General features: G+C 34.3%; 1 protein-coding gene across 4 annotated transcripts in view; it reads left to right on the top strand.

Moving 5' to 3' along the window:
• FSTL5 (follistatin like 5) overlaps nucleotides 1–19,256 on the top strand; it is a 725,252-nt gene that overhangs the window by 512,997 nt on the left and 192,999 nt on the right. For all 4 annotated transcript variants that reach the window (XM_078069389.1, XM_078069388.1, XM_036106567.2 and 1 more), the window contains exon 8: nucleotides 17,168–17,288. In XM_078069389.1, coding sequence (XP_077925515.1) covers nucleotides 17,168–17,288 — 121 coding nt within the window. The remainder of the gene's footprint in view (nucleotides 1–17,167; nucleotides 17,289–19,256) is intronic.

Genomic DNA, 19,256 nt, shown 5'->3' with positions numbered 1-19,256 from the left:
CAGTTTTGGTGGGAAAAGTATACATGTGTGGATATATAATACCATCCAACACAGCTGAAGAAAGCAGAAGGAGTAAGTAGAAAGAAAAATAAACATTTCAAGATGATAAATAATCAAATCCTATAAATTCTGTAAACGTTTTTGTTCTACATAAGCATACATTGAATTGGAGAGTTGAAAACTTTTTTTAAGATTAGGAGTAGAATAGGGCGCCTGGGTGGCTCAGTCCTTAAGTGTCTGCCTTTGGCTCAGGTCATGATCCCAGGGTCCTGGGATCTAGCCCCACATCGGGCTCCCTGCTCTGCGGGGAGCCTGCTTCTCCCTCTCCCCCGCCCCCCCACTTGTGTTCCCTCTCTCGCTGGTCTCTCTCTGTCAAATAAATAAAGTCTTAAAAAAAAAAGAAAAAAAAAAAAGATTAGGAGTAGAATAAAGGACCATCTTTATTCAGGTCCTCAATACCGATTCTATCTTTTTCTTTGTGATAAAAGGAAATTATCCCTTCCCATAGGACATCTGAAAAGACAGCTAGGCAGTCTTTGCCTGAGATTCAAAGTGGCTGGTAAAGAGGAGCTACCCAATAAACATTTCTGGAAAAAATAAATAGTCTTAAAGAAGGTATTTAATTCTCTTCATTTTTTAAAGTCTTATTTATTCTTATCTCGGAAACAGACAGACAGCATTAATATAAAAAGGAGTCATTGTTTTTGAATAAAATCTATATTTTAGCAGTGGGGTGTGCAATTAGCCGAACAATACTTCCTCGTGCTCTCCTAACTTATCAAAGGCAGCTGAACCAATAACGGTGGTATCATCTAAGTGCACACAGAAGAAAGATTCAGTAATAAATGTCTCATATACACAATATTTCTTAAGTTAATTATGAAATCACAAGGTCCTTTCCCCAAGTTTTCAGGATGATTCAGAACATGGGACTGCTCAGTTTTGTGCAGCTATTCATCACTACTTCCTCATTGATAGTCATCAAACTTAGTATGTTACTTAATAACAACCTGGGGGTTAGTTTACACATAGTGAAACAGAAAGTCTACATTTATTGAATTATCACCTTTATATTGTAAAATATTTCCAAATGATTTTAAATTTTTCTTTTTTTAAAAAATGTATTTATTTGAGAGAGAGAAAGGGAGAAAGAGCACAAGCAGGGGGAGGAGCAGAGGAAGAAGCAGACTCCCCACTGAGCAGGGAGTCCCATATGGGGCCCGATCCCAGAACCCTGAGATCATGACTTGAGCCGAAGGCAGACGCTTAACGGACTGAGCCACCCAGGCTCCAAGTGATTTTAAAAAAACATTTTTTTTTAAAATTTAAAACTTGCAAACTTTCTTAATGAAATCAGAACATTACTATTGTATATTTAATTAATTTAATTTGTCATCGATTATATTATTTAGCAGACTTAACATTTGTAGATTTTAAATTTAAGCTCTGAACTCATCCTAAGTAATTTTAAAGTTCATGGTATATAATATTCTACATTTTCATTGTAATGCGATTTAGATTTATAATATCTCATTTCGGATATGAAGAAAAATGCTCTTTAGCTATTGAGAAATCCAAGTGACCACTTCATATAAGAATATCAGTGTGGCCTCTTGGTTATTATTCAGTTTGCCTATGCAGTAACTCCAGTGAAGTTTTATGAACATTATTTCTTAAGAGAACAAAACAAAATTCTAATAATTAAAAAAAGAACCAAGAGAAAACTTCAGCCAGAGGTAAAAAGTTACACTAAATAGACATTGCTACATAATTCCAAAATTTAATGACTTAAAGTCATGACCATTCATTATCCCTTACAAGGTTTTGGGTCGGCTTGGAGGTCCTGCTGATCTGGATTGAACTACACCGGCCTTGCTAAATTTTCTCACTCCTATGTACTTAAACTTGTGTGTAAGCTAAGAACTGCTTAGTCTTGAACGGCCTCAGTTGGGATGATTTAGCTCTACTCCATGTGGTCTCTCACTTTCTAGCAGGCTAATCTCGGTTTCTGTTCTTGTTGATGGCAAGGATCCAAGAGAGAGCAGGACAGGGCATGGAACAGGGCAAGCAGAAATGCACTTTCCTTTCTTCACTGCCTCTGCTTGCATCACATTTGCTAGCATCACTTAACCAGAGGAACTGACACAGAAAAACTCAGGCAAAGAAGAGAAGACTAGAGAGTTCTAGAGGGGTGGGGAGTGGGGGGATGGGTTAGCCTGGTGATGGGTATTAAGAGGGCACATACTGAATGGAGCACTGGGTGTTATACACAAACAATGAATCATGGAACACTACATCAAACACTAATGATGGACTGTAGGGTGATTAACATAACATAATAAAAAAAAAAGGAGAAAGTTATAGAGCAAAGGACATTGTTTAGAAAAGCAATTGAGACCGTCGATGAAATCAGTCTACCACAGAAGGGGATTCTTATGTTAACAACACTGTTAAAATGACCTACCTTCTAAGACGTGGAATGATTTTCCATTGAAGAAAAAAGACAATTTAATTTTCAGTTTTGAATAAGAGTTGGGTCTCCAACTAGTAAATTTAACTGAAGGGCAAGAACTTAGTGAATGAAAAGGGGGTCATTTGGTTTTTACCATAAAATAATGAATATTGTTGGGAGCAGCTTCTTGATATATAATGGGTTATCTTCATTTAGAAGAAAAATGGGTAACATCCAAGAAGTAATAGAAAAACCTGTTTTGAATGACTGACAAGTCTTTACTTCCAAAATAAACTCATTCGTCAATTTTTTTTTTCAAAAAACCTTTATTTAGGGTCTGGAAATAAAATTGTTTTCGATTCAGAGCATAGCAATTAAATAGGCATTTACAAAAGAGAGAAATATGTGTCAATAGGGCTAAATACATGGAGTCTATGGAGTATTATGTACAGGTACTAATAATCAGAAAGTAAACTTTGCAACATGGATATTGTATTTTAAACATTTTTGTTAAGATATAAAAAAATGTTACAGACAAGTTCATAAACCACAAATTTAGAGCTTGATGAGTTTTCACAAATTGAAAATAACAATGTCACTAGCTCTGGGATACTTTTGAATTTATTCTCTGTATTTTATCTCCTTTTCTTCCCCTTATTGGTGAATGATTAGGATAGAAAGTGTGTGTAGTGCAAAACAGGTGGCTTGCAGTAGACCAGACAGCTGACCATTTGTTTTCCTAATTTGGCATTTTTCTTGAGAAAATTAATGTACTAGTTATTGATGCATTATTTCTCCTCTCTAATCACCCTTAAATGACAATTCTGCAATAATATATGTGTAAACATTTCTCCTGTGGCAGATGGCATGCTTTGTTAGTAGAGAAGCCTAGAAGAACACTAGAGTAGGAAGGTTCCTCTTCCAAGTTCTGGTGTGTATTTCTTGGCGACTCCTGCACTATGTGCAAATTTCTTAGTGCCTAGGCTTCATGCAACTCCTACCTTAGTCCCTTGGCTCAAAAACTTGTGATTTATAGCAGCTCATGGTAGTTCCCATGGGCAGATTGCTCCAGCAACACCGTTAAGTGGCTTTTCAGTAGGGGATTCCAGCAGGGCACCTCCTGTGAACATTTTCTCCTCTAGAAGCTTTACAGCCTCAGTGAATTTTTCTACTCTCTAATGACATTAGATGAATGTCCATAGACATTCCCACCCTCTACAAAGAGGTCTGGGTGTCAATAATGCAGGAGAGGAGTCTCTTCCTTAGGCTTACTATCTCATCTCTTGGAGCAATAGTTGCTCCTAATCTGTTATTCCCATATTGTTTAGAATACGCTTTACTCTTAGTAGATAATCACCCATTGCTCTAATTCACTGTTACAGTTAGGAATTTCTAATTGAAATTTCCATGCTCAAATTATTGTGTGGTGTCTGCTTCTTGTTTGGTTTTTGAATCACAAGCTTGCTTTCTTCCGGTTCCCAGAGTTCTTCTGACTCAAGACTGATGATTCATGGAAATAATGTTAAGTGGATTTTCACATAACATTATTTTCTGATTTAATCCAAGAAATTTAAAATATCTATCAATGAATATTAAACAGAATTTAACTGAATATTAAAATCAACCCAAGAGTTATTGGGAAGATAATTATCAAAATTATATTGAAAATAAGATGTGAATACTATTGAAAAGAAAATGATTGGAAATGAATATTATTTAGGTACAAATACCAAGAGATGGTTAGTTTTATAATTTAAATAGTATCATTTTCTGTTAAGATTGTATGTGTTTTTTATTTATATATGCTCATACAATTAATTGATTGATATTTGCAATAGATGACTGAGTGGTCCAACTTTCCTTGGTCAGGCAAAGAGAACTCTCATTTTATGTTGGAGAATCCATATTGTTACCTCACTTCTCTGATTTTTCTTAACTTCTCTGGTAGATCATTCACTCTTCTACATTATACATATTTTTTTTCACCAGATAGTTGATACTTTTGAGATTCTCAAAAATCTCAGAGAGTTGCCATTTCTTAATGATGATTATATCCATTTTTTTTTTTTTCCTGACAGCCTTTGACATTTCTCTTTATCTTTGGTCTTCAGCAGTATCATATATTTCTAGGTTATTTTTTAAATTTGTTATTTTTGGAAAATTCCTTATTTTTCATTTGCAAGCATTTTTCTCTCCATTCTTCCTCTCTCTCTTTTTTTTTTTTTCCTTCTAGGATTCCCATTACACATATTTTAAACTGATATTGGCCTATATCTCTTGGATGCTCAGTTCTCTCTCTCTCTCTCCCTTTTATTTCACTAATTTCCTGTGTGTGTTTCCATTTGAGTGATGTCTATTGACCTATATTCAAGTTCACTGAGTCTTTGGATGTGTCATGAATACCGATGAGCCTGTCAAAAGCACTCTTCATCTCTGTTACTATGTGTGTGTTTAAATTTACTTCCAGCATGTCCTTTGACACTTTCTTATTGCTTCTATTTCTCTGCTGAAATTACCCATCTAGTCACAAATGTCTTCAAGTTTTTCCCCTAGAGCCTGTGAAATACTAATCATAGTTATTTTATCCCCTATCTGATTTTCCTAACATAGATTTATATTTGAGATTAGCTCTATTGATTGTTTTGTCCCTCAACAGCAGATTATTTTTCCTTTCAATTTTGTTTGCCTCATAATTTTTAGTTGAAATCCACATAGTTCTGTGTGGGGTAGTAGAGACCAGGGTAAATAGTATTTATGCCTGGAAATAGGCATGACTCTTTCTCTGCTAGACTTTCATCGAGGAGCCATGTTTCAGTTTTGTTGGTTGCTATGATTACCCTCAATGCACTACCAACTTCAAGTCCCTCTAGGGGTACCTTTTGGTTAGGGTGGGAGCTAGACTGATTATCTGAGAAAATTCTTGATTGTGCTCAGTCCACCCTCAGTTCTGCAGTCAAATGCTCTACCCCTGAGCTATACCCCCAGTCCACCCTCAGTTCTGGATTTTTCCTGTGAGCTTGTGCCTCAGAGAAGCCGTCTCTCCATGCTCTTGTCCCTCCATTAGTAGTATTCAGTTATTGCATTATTGCTCATTTCCTGGTTCTTGGTAGCCTAGGTGGTGAGGACCAAGAAAGAATTCTGTATTTTTTTCTCATTCAACCTTAGCTTTAGGCTGTTCATGTGTCTCTGAGTCTTTTGAGCTGAGTTTTCTTGGTGATCCTCCCTGCCTCCAGCGGTAAAGTATCTTTAATTTTCTAGAAGTAGGAGGATTTCTTGCCTTTCTCCCTTTCCCAAACTCAGTAAGTTTTCACACACTGGAAGTGACAGGATTTGCTGCGTTCTTCAGCAGTTTAAAACTTCATCCCACTGGGGAAAAGACTCCAGGCAAGAATTGTTGATTTTTTTTTTTTTTATTTTTTTTTTATTTTTAAAGATTTTATTTATTTATTTGAGAGAAAGAGAATGAGAGAGAGCACATGAGAGTGGGGAGGGTCAGAGGGAGAAGCAGACTCCCTGCCGAGCAGGGAGCCCGATGCGGGACTCGATCCAGGGACTCCAGGATCATGACCTGAGCCGAAGGCAGTCGCTTAACCAACTGAGCCACCCAGGCGCCCCAAGAATTGTTGATTTTTTTCCTTAGCAGCAGAACTACATTACGTTACACAACATCAGAACTACACTTTGAGGGATGCTTTCCCTGATCTCTACTGCCTCCCAGTCTTTTTCATGAGCAAATAGTGAGGGCCACGGAGAAGAGGCTGCAAGTGTTTGTGCTCCCAGGGGTCTATACTCACAACTGTGTATGTTCAGCTTTTAACAACCCATTAAAAATCACTTCATTTTTTTTTTTTTTTAACACTCATTTGTATGGCAACCTTGTTTTCTTCCAGCGCTGGGGTCTAGGTGGGTGATTGCCTGTGCCTTGTCTCTTTCTGGAGGCTCACTCCAGCTTAATCAGATTTTACCCTAGTCAGTTGCGTTTGAAGTCAGCACTCTGATGGGTTCAAGAACACAGGATGATTTTACAGATTGCCCGGCTTCTTATTGTTTGGATAGGTGTGACCCTCTCCATTTCTCTAAGATGGAGCCAGACCTTTATAATATACATTATTAATTCACTAATTATATCAAAGTCACCAGGATTCCAGGTACCTTTGGTATTATGTTATTAATATTTTTGATGAAACCAAAATAAAGATTAGTTCTCTTTCAGAACATGCCAGAATATAGTTTAACATCTAAATGTTTATTTTTTTCATTAAATTTTTAAGAAGTAAAATTCTGTCTCTTTAGAGTAAATAAGAAACTTGGAACTTTCTACATATATTTAGGGGAAGCTATATATTTTGAGGTACATGATCTAAGGTCTAGTAGAATTTTTTTATAGAATTGGTTGTTTTATATTTCAATATTACACATACCCAAGGGTATGTGTATACACATACAAGAGCATGGAGAGATATACAACTTAAAGTAAAATAATGCACTGGTAATTATAGACTCAATAACCATTTAGAAAAGAGAGCATTAACAGTAAATTTGAAGCCCCTTCCTATTATAGGCTTCTCCCTATAATAGGCTCCTCCCTCTTATAGTCTCCTTCTTTTTCTGTAGATATAACTCTTACCATGAGTTACATGTTAAGTCGTTCTTTGCTGTTTTTTTAAAATTTTTTTATCATAAATGTATATAATATATATATTCCTAAAATATAATTTATTTTTGCATGTTTGAATTTTATATAAATTGAGTCATATTATATTTTACATATATATTTGCCATTGTGTCTGGGGATTCATCCATATTTATGCCTGTATCCATAAAGCATGGACTTTCCCCCTTTTTTTTTTTAGGATTTTTTTATTTGAGAGAGAGTGCAAGCAGGGGAACAGAGAGGGACAAGCAGACTCTGTGCTGGAGCACCATGCAGTGCTCAATGCGGGGCTCGATCTCAAGATCCTGAGATCATGACCTACACCAAAATCAAGTCAGCAGAGGCTTAACCTACTGAGCCATCTAGGCGCCCCTTTAAAGCATGGACTTTCAGAACTTGGACTCTAGAGTCAGATGGCCTAGTTTTGAATATTGAATCATTAACTAAATAGTCTTCATAGATATGTTACTTCATCTTTTTGACTTCTGCTTCTTTGTGTGCAAAACATAGTATTGCCAAAATATAAAGAATTAATATAATCAGGGGTGGTTCAATGTTATATGACCTTGAAGTTTTAAAGCACCTACATTTTGAAGATGTTGTATTTAAGAAATTGAATACAAATTATAAATAGCAATTAGATACAAACTTAGATGTTTATTACCATAAGAAATCACAGAAAATTCAATATATTTGTAAATTTTACAGAAACACATAACAATATAAACACATCGTATGGCTGCTTTCAGATCCTTGGTAAGGGCTTGAACGAATGAGGGGCTCTGAAACAATCTTTCTCAGCTTCATGGCAAATCTGACTCCATATATACGTAAAATCCTTTGAACAGTAGTTCTATAAAAATGATAGATGTTTTTAATTTATCTTATTACTTACTATTATATTACATTAATGGAAAATTTTTGTAGGTCTCTTTCCTTTTTTTTTTGAAGAATGATTGAGATGCAATATTGTATTAGTTTCAGATGTACAACATAGTGATTCAATATTTATATACATTACAAAAGCATGACCACAACAGGGCTAGCTACCAGCTAGCGCCATATGAAGTTGTTACAATATTATTGACATATATCCTATGTTGTGAATTACGTCTTCTTGCTTTATTTATTTTATAACTGAAGTTTGTGCCACTTAATCCTCTTCACTTTTTTCACTTGTCTCCCATCTCCCTCCCCTCTGGCAACCATCAGTTTGCTTTCAGTATCTGAGTCTGTTTCTGTTTTGCTTTATTTGTTCATTTGTTTTTTTAGATTCCACATATAAGTAAAGTCATATGATGTTTGTCTATTTCACTCTGACTCATTTCACTTAGCATAATGCCCGCTAGGTTCATTCATGTTATTACAAATGGCAAGATTTCATTCTTTTTTAATGTCTCAGTAATATTCCATTGTATATGCATACCGCATCTTCTTTATCCATTTCTCTATTAATGGACTTTTAGGCTGCTTCCATATCTTAGCGATTGTAAATATGCTGCAATAAACATAGGGGTAGATATATCTTTTCAAATTAGGGCAGGATTATTTTCTTCAGTGAAATAAAATACGATTAATCTAATTATTCACATATACATCAAATAATACTGTTACACATGGTTTTCATAATTTTGGTTTTGGTTTTCTCACAAAGAATGCAGTTGCTTGAATTTTTGTTTGCTTATCAACTTGAAATAATAATTTCAGTCCACATTAGGTTACTTATTTTCTAGTGTATCTTTTTTAAATTAATACATGAGATGGCCTACTTTAGGAAAAAAAAAGAACTTGAAAATAATGTATTTAACAAATTAAATTTATATTATTGAATTTTATATTTCACTGTTGTATTTATTGATGATAGATTAATGTCTAATAGGCTAGTGAGAAACTTCTTTTTTTAGAAAAATCATATAAATCATGAGATAATAGTACTTAGTCAATTTCAATATGTAGATGTTTGCTTAAATTACTTTTATTGCTATTTTATGAAAATATATTTTGTACACATAAAAAGCTAGGAAAATAGCTTGCACGAGATTACAAAGTAAAAGCGCACTAGCGTAATCAACATTATAAATTACTGTAATGTGAGTATATATCAAAGCAATGGATATTACACAGAAAATCTCATTTAAAGTATAGTAACACTGGTACCATGCAATTTAGAGCTATGGAGAACATTATATGAAATAGGAAAGTAAGTTTTAAATTTCAAATTTACCATTTTTTAATGGATGGGATTTTCTTTCAGATTGGAACACTATGCTCGTGGTTAAATACAGGCCTGAATTTCAGTTCTTATGTTCTGGTATAATCATTCGTGATGTGTGCTGCCCTGCATATTCAGAGTGATAAATGCTTGTCATTTATAGGTTGTTAAATCCTTTAATTTTTATTCTTACATAATTGATTATAGACAACTGTAGCCATAAAATTTTTTGAAATTTTAGAAATGTGCTACAGATTTTTTTTAACCACAGTTCTCTTCTTTACTGCTTTGAAAAGAATGTAAACAATCAACTCAACAAAATAAATGATTTCGTTTTTTTCTATTGACTTTCCAGACATCAGTGCCTTGAGGCAACTTTTTAATTGTGTAGAGGCTCATAAAGATTTAATCACTGAAGAAATATTTATGGAGTGTCTATTGGCAGCACGATTATAAGGGTGTAATGGGGGCCCAGAATAAATGCAAGATTTTGTCCCTGAATTCAAAGACGGTCTATTTTAAAGGCCATAATTCTTAACCATGGCTGAGTATCAAATTGCACGTTTGATTTAATCTATTTAAGATTAGAAAAATGCCGAGAAAATGAAAGATTTAAAGATTAGAAGTGCTGAATCAGGATGGAGGTAAAGAGTAAGATTGATGTATCTGTATATGTATTTTATATATAGTATATATACTTATATATATTCTCAAAATTTATATTAAAAAGAACTCAAAGGTAATTTTGAGGTTTGGCTAAAATAATGGAGAATCTGGAAAAAGGAAGATATGTTAAGAATTACATAATAAAGGGGGGTAGTTCAATTCTGCAGCAGTTCCATTCTGCACTACACCCCTCACTTCGGTGGTGTCTTCGTCCATTGGGCTGCCATAACAAAATTGTACAGACTGGATAGCATAAATGACAGGAATTTATTTCTCACAATTCTGGAGCTGAGAAATCAAAGATCAAAGCACTACCATAATAACGTATTGGTGAGAGCCATCTTTCTGGTTCATATCCACTGGCTTCTCCCTGTGGCTTGAAATGGTGGAAAGGGTGAGGGATATATGTTGGGTCTCTTTTAAAAGAGCACTAATCCCGGGGTGCCTGGGTGGCTCAGTCATTAAGTGCCTGCCTTCGGCTCAGGTCATGGTCCCAGGGTCCTGGGATCGAGCCCCACATCGGGCTCCCTGCTTAGCGGGAAGCCTGCTTCCCCCTCTCCCATTCCCCCTGCTTGCGTTCCCTCTCTCGCTGTGTCTCTCTGTCAAATAAATAAATAAAATCTTAATAAATAAATAAATAAAAGAGCACTAATCCCATTCACAAAGGTTCCACTCTCGTGATTAAATCATCTCCCAAAGGCCCAATCTCCTTATACCGTATTGGGCATATTAGAATTTCAATACATGAATTGAGAAGGGGACACAAACATTCAGACCATAGGAGTTGGTAACCCCGAACTTAACATCAGCATATTTCAGTTTTCTTATATATAAAATGGGACTAACAGAAATGCATTCGAAAAAGATTGTATAAAGGATGAAATTTGGTAATTTTATAAATTATTTGTCATAGCACTTTACATATTTAAGTGGTCAGTAAGTATTTATTGGGTTTAATATTAGTGTAGTGAGAAGATCCATGCCTTACTCAAAGAGATGAGAGAATATTAAAGTCTTGTTTATACAGAAAAGCTGTCTGAAAAGGTGATTATAAAGTTGTATATTGAAAGAAATTGAAAGATTTTGCTTCCATTTAGAAGAAAGAGGAAAAAAACATAAACAAAGATATATAAACTAGAAGGGGGTCACACATATGCTAATTTAGAAAATATTCTAAGTTAAAGCAATTTCATGTTGCAGAATAACACATAGCAATAAAATACTTTAAATAAACATTCTCAAGGTTATATTCTCCAGTAATTTTCATATCATCACGAATCTTGATTATAGTAGACAGGGAAGAGTCATGCTTTCTAGGTAGCTATGTAGAACAACATATGGAAGAGCTGTTTATTTCAGATTTGATGGAGATTTAAAAAGTATTTTTTGAAAATATACTTTACAAGGCCTATTTATAGTTTGGCATACATGAATATAAAAATAATTGCAAATAGCAAATATGCTTTGGGTTTTTACAATTACTTCCAGTTATTCTTGTCCAGTGAAAGGATTCATTTTTGTTCTGATTTGGTCTCCAAGATTTGCTCTGCTTGCGATGAATCTTTCTTATATGTGCTTGCCCCCCTGCCTGCTAGTCTACTTTATGCACACGGGATATCTTAATACCATATCTTAGGTTATCAGTCATTACTTTTGGGTCATAATCTTTTGCAAAATATTTTGTAACTCTAATGATTATTAGTTGATTTCTACCCATTATTAGTTGATTTCTACAGAAGTTTGGCTTTTCCACATTTTATCCTGTTGCATGTCCACTGTGTGCTTCAGTGTTAACCAGAATCATAGCTTCAGTCTTTGTATTTGGCATTTCCATTCTCTAGCCAAAGTGCGCTGCCCTAAGAGCAAGGAGTGTTTTTAATGGCAGCCTGCGGTGATGTAGGGAGTTTTACCACACATATGTATCACATAGCGACTCTCCTGTGGGGGTTCAAGTTCTAAATCCTCTCCTATTGTGCAGGTCATGAGGCTTTCCCTGTAGCTTTGTGAAAGCTCCCCTGGCAGCTGTAGAAATGTGGTATGATTAATCTTATATGATGTCAAGGAATTTTATTTTGACAGTTATTAAGGAAATATTGTTCTTCAGCTAAATGATTTGATGGCCACAGCATACAGTATGCTTCTTCCTTCTTTCCTGCCACTCCTTCACTTCACCCTCCCCCTTTCTCCTCCTTCCTGCCCCCTCCTCCTTATTCTCATTCTTATTCTTCTCTCCTCCTCTCACTCCCTCTTTCTGTTTCCTTCCTTCTGTCTCTTTCTCTCTTGACTGAGAAAGCATTTTCCTTATTTTGGGACCCAGGTTCAATAGCTTCATAGTAATTTTCTTGATTACAATCAATCTGTATGAGTATCAGTTAGAGGGAAGCTATTTTTAAAAGAAATGCGCACACACACAAAAAAGAAATGCACATAGTATGAATATAGGTAAAGTCAGAAACATACACGGTGTATTTTTTGAGCACTGCTATGTGAATATTGGTAAGTCACTAGGTACGATGATATTTTAAAGATACAAAGATAAATTTTTTTCTTTTTTTTGTTTTATTTATTTATTTATTTTTATTATGTTCAGTTAGCCAACATATAGTACATCATTATTTTTTTATGTAGTGTTCAACAATTCATTAGTTGTGTATAACACCCAGTGCACATCACAATTACAAATGGGGAAGGGGGTTTCCTGACCAAATGCTGCCGATACAATTAGTTATAGTTTAGGAAAAAGTAAAGATGAATGTTCACTTCTTTAAAAGATAAAAAAGAAATGTTAAAGGATTAAAATGTAATTTTATAAACATAAGGAAATGAGAAAGAAATGTTGGGAAATATTTCTATTAACTCAGCATGAAAAAAGCCTTTCTAATCATAAAGTTGATGTAAGGAATGAAACAATCTTCAAATCAAATTATTTTACACAAAAGATAAAGAATGCATTAAAAATTTGGGGAATGAACATGAAAAATAGCAAACTCCAAAGTTAAAAGTTGGAAGAAACAATAAATAAGGAATTCTTTTTTTTTTTAACATTATTTATTTATTTTAGAGAGAGAGAGAAAGAGCACACAAGCAGGAGGAGGGACAGAGGGTGAGGGAGAGAGAGAATCTCAAGCAGACTCCCTGCTGATCAGGTGGGGTTTGATCTCAAGACCCTGAGATCATGAGCCAAAATCAAGAGTTGGTCTCTTAACTGACTGAGCCACCCAGCTGCCCCACCAAACAATTCTTAAAGGGTAAATCCTAATAGTTACAATATATATAAAAAAACCTTGTAGTAGTATTTAGTGGTAAAGGATGTTGAAAATTTGCCAATTACATCTTGAGAAGAGTGAGTACAACAGCACCCTTACCAGTCATCATCATTTTCTGCTGCTGAGAAAGGGAAGAGACACGGCTGTTGACTTATTTTAAATGCTGTTGTCTTTTGACTTAAGCCTCAGATCTATCAGCTTTCCTTCTTTCTTTTCAATATGTGCTTTCACTATATTTCTAGCCTCTTTTCTTCAGACTAACCGGTGTAATCGACTTCCTTTGTTTTGGGCATTTTATCTTGACTTTCTTCTTTGTTTCTCTTTTCCTGTCCTTATTCCTACTTGAATCTGTGATTGACAAGTAAGTCAGCATAATGTAGGGGTTTAAAGCACAGCCTCCGGAGTAAGCCTACCTGGTTCCAAATCCTAGTTCTACTAATTAGGGGCCAAGAGAAACTAAGGAGTTTACTTAACATCTTAGTATCCACTGCTGTAACTTGAGAGGAATTTAGTAGGTTCTCTTTAGTAGATTCGTAGGTTTGTTATATGGATCAAACATGTCAATATTTATGAATTACTTGGAGCAGTATCTGACATATAATAACTACTACTTAAATAAGTATTAAAATGCATTTTTTTATATTTTGCATAGATAACCTGTGGTTAATTTTCTTTCTTTTAATGCTTACAATGTTTTGTAATGCAGAAGTGTTTATTATGTAAGTGTTTACATAAGCATATTTTGGTCATTCTTTCTTTCTTGATTTCTAAATTTTTCTAATAAATAAAGATTCTATTGACCAAACTGATATATAGTTTTATTTTAACATATATATATACATAAATATTCCATATATAACTTATTTTTAGTAACAGCTTTATTGAAATGTAATCTTCATAAAATTAACCCCTTTAAAAATGTCTAGTTCAGTGGTTTTTAGTATTTTCTGAAAATTGTGCAGCCATAATAGCTATCAAAGTTTAGAATATTTTCCTCACTCCAAAAAGACTCCATACTTACTAGCACTCATTTCCTATCACCCCATCCCCTCAGCTCCTGGTAACCATTAATCTACTTTCTATTTCTATGGATTTGGCCATTCTGGACATTTCATATAAATAAACTCATACAATTTGTGCCTTTTTGAATTTGGTTTCTTTGATTTAGCATAATGTTTTCAACATCCATTCATTCTGTAGTATATATCAGTACTTTATTCCTTTGTATTGCCGAATAATATTCTATTATATATAAACATATCACTTCGTGTTTATCCATTCATCAATTTATAGGTATCTGAGTTGTTTTCACTTTTTGGTTAATATGGGTAAAGCTACTGTGAACATTTATGTACAGTTTGTGTATGGATTTTTTTTTATTCTTTTGAGTATGTTCCTAGGAATCGGTTTAAGGAAGTTTAAGTTGAACTCTTAACTCTGTTTAAGTTTTTGAGGAGCTGCCAAAACTATTATTCCAAGTAGGTATTCCATTTAATATTGTCATCAGCAGTGTTTGAAGGTTCCAATTTTCCCACATCCTCTTCAACAATTGTTACTGTCTTTTTTATTTTAGCCATCCTAGTAGGTGTGAAGTGGTATTTCATAGTGGTTTTTATTTGCCTTTTCCTAATGACTAATGATTCAGATCATCCTTATATGTGCCTATTGTCCATATGTAATTCTTTTTTGATGGATATCTATTCAAATTCTTTGCTCATTGTTTTAATTGGATTATTTGTTCTTTTATTGTTCAATTGTAATAGTTATATATATGTGTGTGTGTATGTATGTGTGTGTGTGTATATATATATATATATATATATATATATATATATATATATAAATCTGGATACAAGCCCTTATAAGGTAAATGATTTGTAAATATTTTCTCCCATTCTGTTGGAGATCTTTTCACTTTCTTGATAATATTCTTTGGGAAGCACAGGTTTTTAATTTTGTTGAAGTAGAATTTATCTATTTTTCTTTAGTTTCCTGTATTTAGTTACTGAAATCTTTGCTCAGTTTAGTGATGAGCTAATGATTGAACAGATATTTAATTAAATGTGTTGAATCAATAAGTCTTTTAGACTTGGCCAAGGTGCTCTATTTCTGTTTTGTCTTATGCACTCAATGCTCCCATAGGCAGTTACAAGTCTGCCTTAGTCTTCACTTTCTGTCTGTGCAGGGCCTCAAAGCCAATCAGAGATGAGAGATTGGGGATTCTTTTCCTAATTCTAAAATGTAAAAAAAAAAAAAAAAAAACAAATTGGTTTGGTTTGGTGCCCCTATTGTTATCTCCAGTCAGTATCTCCATCATAAGAAGCTGTAATGTTAAACAATCACTGTTGTTTCTTTTCAATAAAGGCCTTGGGGATAGGACTGTTTACACAGACTGAGCTCAAAGTCTTGCTCAAATAAAAAGAAATCACAAAAATGGAAGTTTTCAGTGGGCTGCTAGATAGGTCAAATGGTGACAGTTCTCCGGGGATGGGACCTTGGAGGAGCTCCAAGCCTTTTCTTCCCTGTCTAGTGTGTGCTAAGATGATGGTTTTCACAGCGGGCAGAATTACAAAGCTGATGGTCCAAGGCGTCCATGCAGCTGTGGAGAGAGGGATGCCATAAATCTCTTTGTTCTTACTGAGATTCAACTATTTTTTGGAGTAAATGCTCTGTAGATTGGTGCAAGCCCTTTTTATCTATTTCCAGAGTTCTGAAAAGTTGATTTTGACAATTGCTGCAGTGTATTCATGGCCTTTATGGAAGAGAAGATTTTCTGTCTAGTCTTTGCTATTCCAGAGGTGCTTCTTGGTTTAACTTTGACAAACAGTGTGAGATTTTTTTCTTTCTTTTTTCCAAAATGGTCACACATTTATCTCCATAGTTTTCAAATAGTATGGTTATTTTGTTTTAATATATTGATTGTTTCTGGGGTTTAAAAAATCATATTCTATCAATTTGTCTATAAATTTTATCTCTGACACCATACTGCTTTCATCATTTTTTTTTCTGGGTAAATATATAATTAAAGGATATAAAAATTAATAGACAATTATTAGTGTAAAGAATATAATTAAGAGCTATTTATTTTAGCTACAAATAAGAAAAAAAGTCATTTTACAGCTTTATTAATTAAAAAGGTATAGCCATCCCCTCTTATCCTGAGGAGTTATGTTCCAAGACCCCGAGGGGATGCCTAAAACTGTGTATAGTATCAAACCCTATATATATTCTATGTTTTTTCCTCTACATACATACCTATGATAGAGTTTAATTTATAAATCAGGCATAGTAAGAGGTTAACAACAATAATAATAAAATAGAAAAATTATAACAATATACTGTAATAAAAGCTATGTGAATGTGGTCTCTCTCAAGATATCTTATTGTACTGTAATCATGCTACTTCTTGTAATGATGTGAGATGCTAAAATACCTCCATGATGAGAAGAAGCAAGGTGAACGATGTAGACATCGTGATTTAGTGTGACGCTACTACTGACCTCCTTATGAGACATCAGAAGGATAATCATCTACTTCCAGACTGCGGTTGACTATGGCTAGCTGAGACTGGGGAAAACAGAACCATGGATAAGGGGAAACTGCTGCAACCTAAATTAGAAAACGAATATGTGGAAATTGAGTTACTTTATATATAAACTCATATAATTCAAATAAATACTAAAAAAGCTGTATGTATGAGTGAAATTATACTTTTTAAAATAAAACATGTCTTGAGACTGCGTTAATTATAGGTCTTCCAACTCTATAAGACTAACAATGATCATTCTGATAATTTAAAAACAATTTTTTAGTCTATTTACTTTGCTCCTGAATACACTTTTTTAAAAAAGTGAATTGTTAAAATACATTTTAAATACAAAGATCTCATTTTATTTCATTTTATTTTATTTCTATAGGACTTTGGAGATGATGGGTCCTTGTACATTACTAAGGTTACCACAACCCACATGGGCAATTACACCTGTTATGCATATGGCTATGAACAAGTCTTTCAGACTCACATCTTCCAAGTAAACGGTAAGAAACATGGTGTTGATATCATTGCTTTATGCTTCACTATATATTCAAAGAATGTCACAGTTGATTAGGAAGGCAAGACTTCAATTTTTTTAGTTTGGCAAGACCTCAGTTTTTGTTTTGTTTTGTTTTGAGACTTATTGTTAATGTAAAACCTTTTTCAATTTTAAAAAACAGGTGGTTGAGTGAATAAATGCTATAAATTTTACCACTTTTCTCATCGTGAAATAGTACAGCGTAACTCATTCTAATTGGAAATTTAAAGCATAAGAAATTTAAATTACTTTTTGAAATTTAAATATCAACAAGTAGACAACCATATAAATTTTAGAAACTGAAAAAATTAAGCATCTTGAAATTTTAATCAGATTATCTGGTTGATCTTATTAATGATATAAAAAACTGCTATTTATCTACAGCAAATGTTATGCTCTAAATCGTTAATTTAATGGCTGTGAACATTGGCCATGTAGGCTGATATTCTTTTTTCCTAAGATTTTTATTTATTTATTCATTTGAGAGAGAGAGAGAGAGCATATGGTTGGGGGGGATAGGCAGAGAAACTGACTCTTGGGTGAGAAGGGCGCTGGACTCGGGCTCAATCCCAGGACCTGGGACCTGAGCTAAAAGCAGAGGCGTAACCAACTGAGCCACCCAGGCGTCCCTGATATTACTCTTTTAATCGGAGGGCTTTTTCCTTTTTCTGATTTAATTCAAATTTTAGCTATTTAGTTCAACTGATGATACAGGATCGTATGTATGATACATTAATTCACACTGATTCACTTCCATATTCACTTCCATATACTTGGCTTGCCATAGGAACAGCAAGATGGCTAGCGTAGTTTGTATGAATTAAGAGGGGAGTGACAGATATGAGCTTGGTGAGGTAGCCCAGGGTCAGATCACGTGGATCCCTGGGGACCTAATTAAATATTTGGATTCCCATTCTAAGTGTAATGTGGGAAGCCATCAAAGTATTTAGTGTATGAAATGGCATATTCTGATTTGTTTTAAAATGACTGGAAGCATTGAGATCTGTTAAAAAAATATTTTAATAGTCTAGGGAAGAGATAATGGTGGCTTAAAATATAGTGTTAATGATGAAGAGGTAAAGAGTGGTTAAATTTAGAATATTTATTGAAAGTAGATCTGATGATATTGCTGAGGAATGGCGTTCAAATATAAGAGAATTTTTTAAAAATAAACCCAAAAAATTTGAAGCATTTAGATATATCCTTGTGACATTAACTGAATATAGAAGAAGCGTATTTGGAGACTGAGTGAGATTAATATATATATATATTTTTGGACAAGTTGACTTCAATATAAGTTCTAGATGGAAATCAAGTATGCAATTTAGTATAAGTCTGGAGATCAGAGGAGAATAACAGCCTAAAGTTGTATATTTAGGTAATATCAATGTGCATAAACTATTTTAAAGCCATATGTTTGAGCTTGATGAGGTCACCTTAGGAATGAGTATAAATATTCATATTGAGGATTGAGCCTTGGAGCTGAGGTTAACAAGTGGAGAAAAGAAGACTTAGAATGAGCACCTTGTGATGGAAAGTGTGTCTTGAGAAATCAATTAAAAAATGTTGAAAAAAGTTTGAAAAGATTGGAGAGTTTATGGTCTGACTGTTAGAGGCACTCAACAGAAGCAGATCTAGGCCTTGGTTTCTAATGCAAACCCAGTTGTAACTAGACATGAGTCAAGGTTTGGAAGCGAACTTTCAAGGAAGCCAGTGAAGAGAGCAGACAAGGTACAAAGGAGGTGATGCACGCTATTCCCAGTGTTCTCAGATGTTTGGATTTGGACTTTGGATACAGCAATTTTACCTGAGGATACACAATCTTGAGAGGACAGAACAAGTCTGTATGGGGGGATGTTCTCTATCTAGATGTGGCATCCTGGGAAAATGGTTTTTGTTGCGAATCTGGTTCTCACCTCCCTCTTTGTTGTGA

The sequence above is a fragment of the Halichoerus grypus genome, chromosome 3 (genome assembly GCF_964656455.1).
Source record: "Halichoerus grypus chromosome 3, mHalGry1.hap1.1, whole genome shotgun sequence".
NCBI classification, from domain to species: Eukaryota; Metazoa; Chordata; class Mammalia; order Carnivora; family Phocidae; genus Halichoerus; species Halichoerus grypus.
The sequence above is the reverse complement of the archived record's forward strand: the minus strand, read 5'-3'. Positions and strand labels throughout refer to the sequence as shown.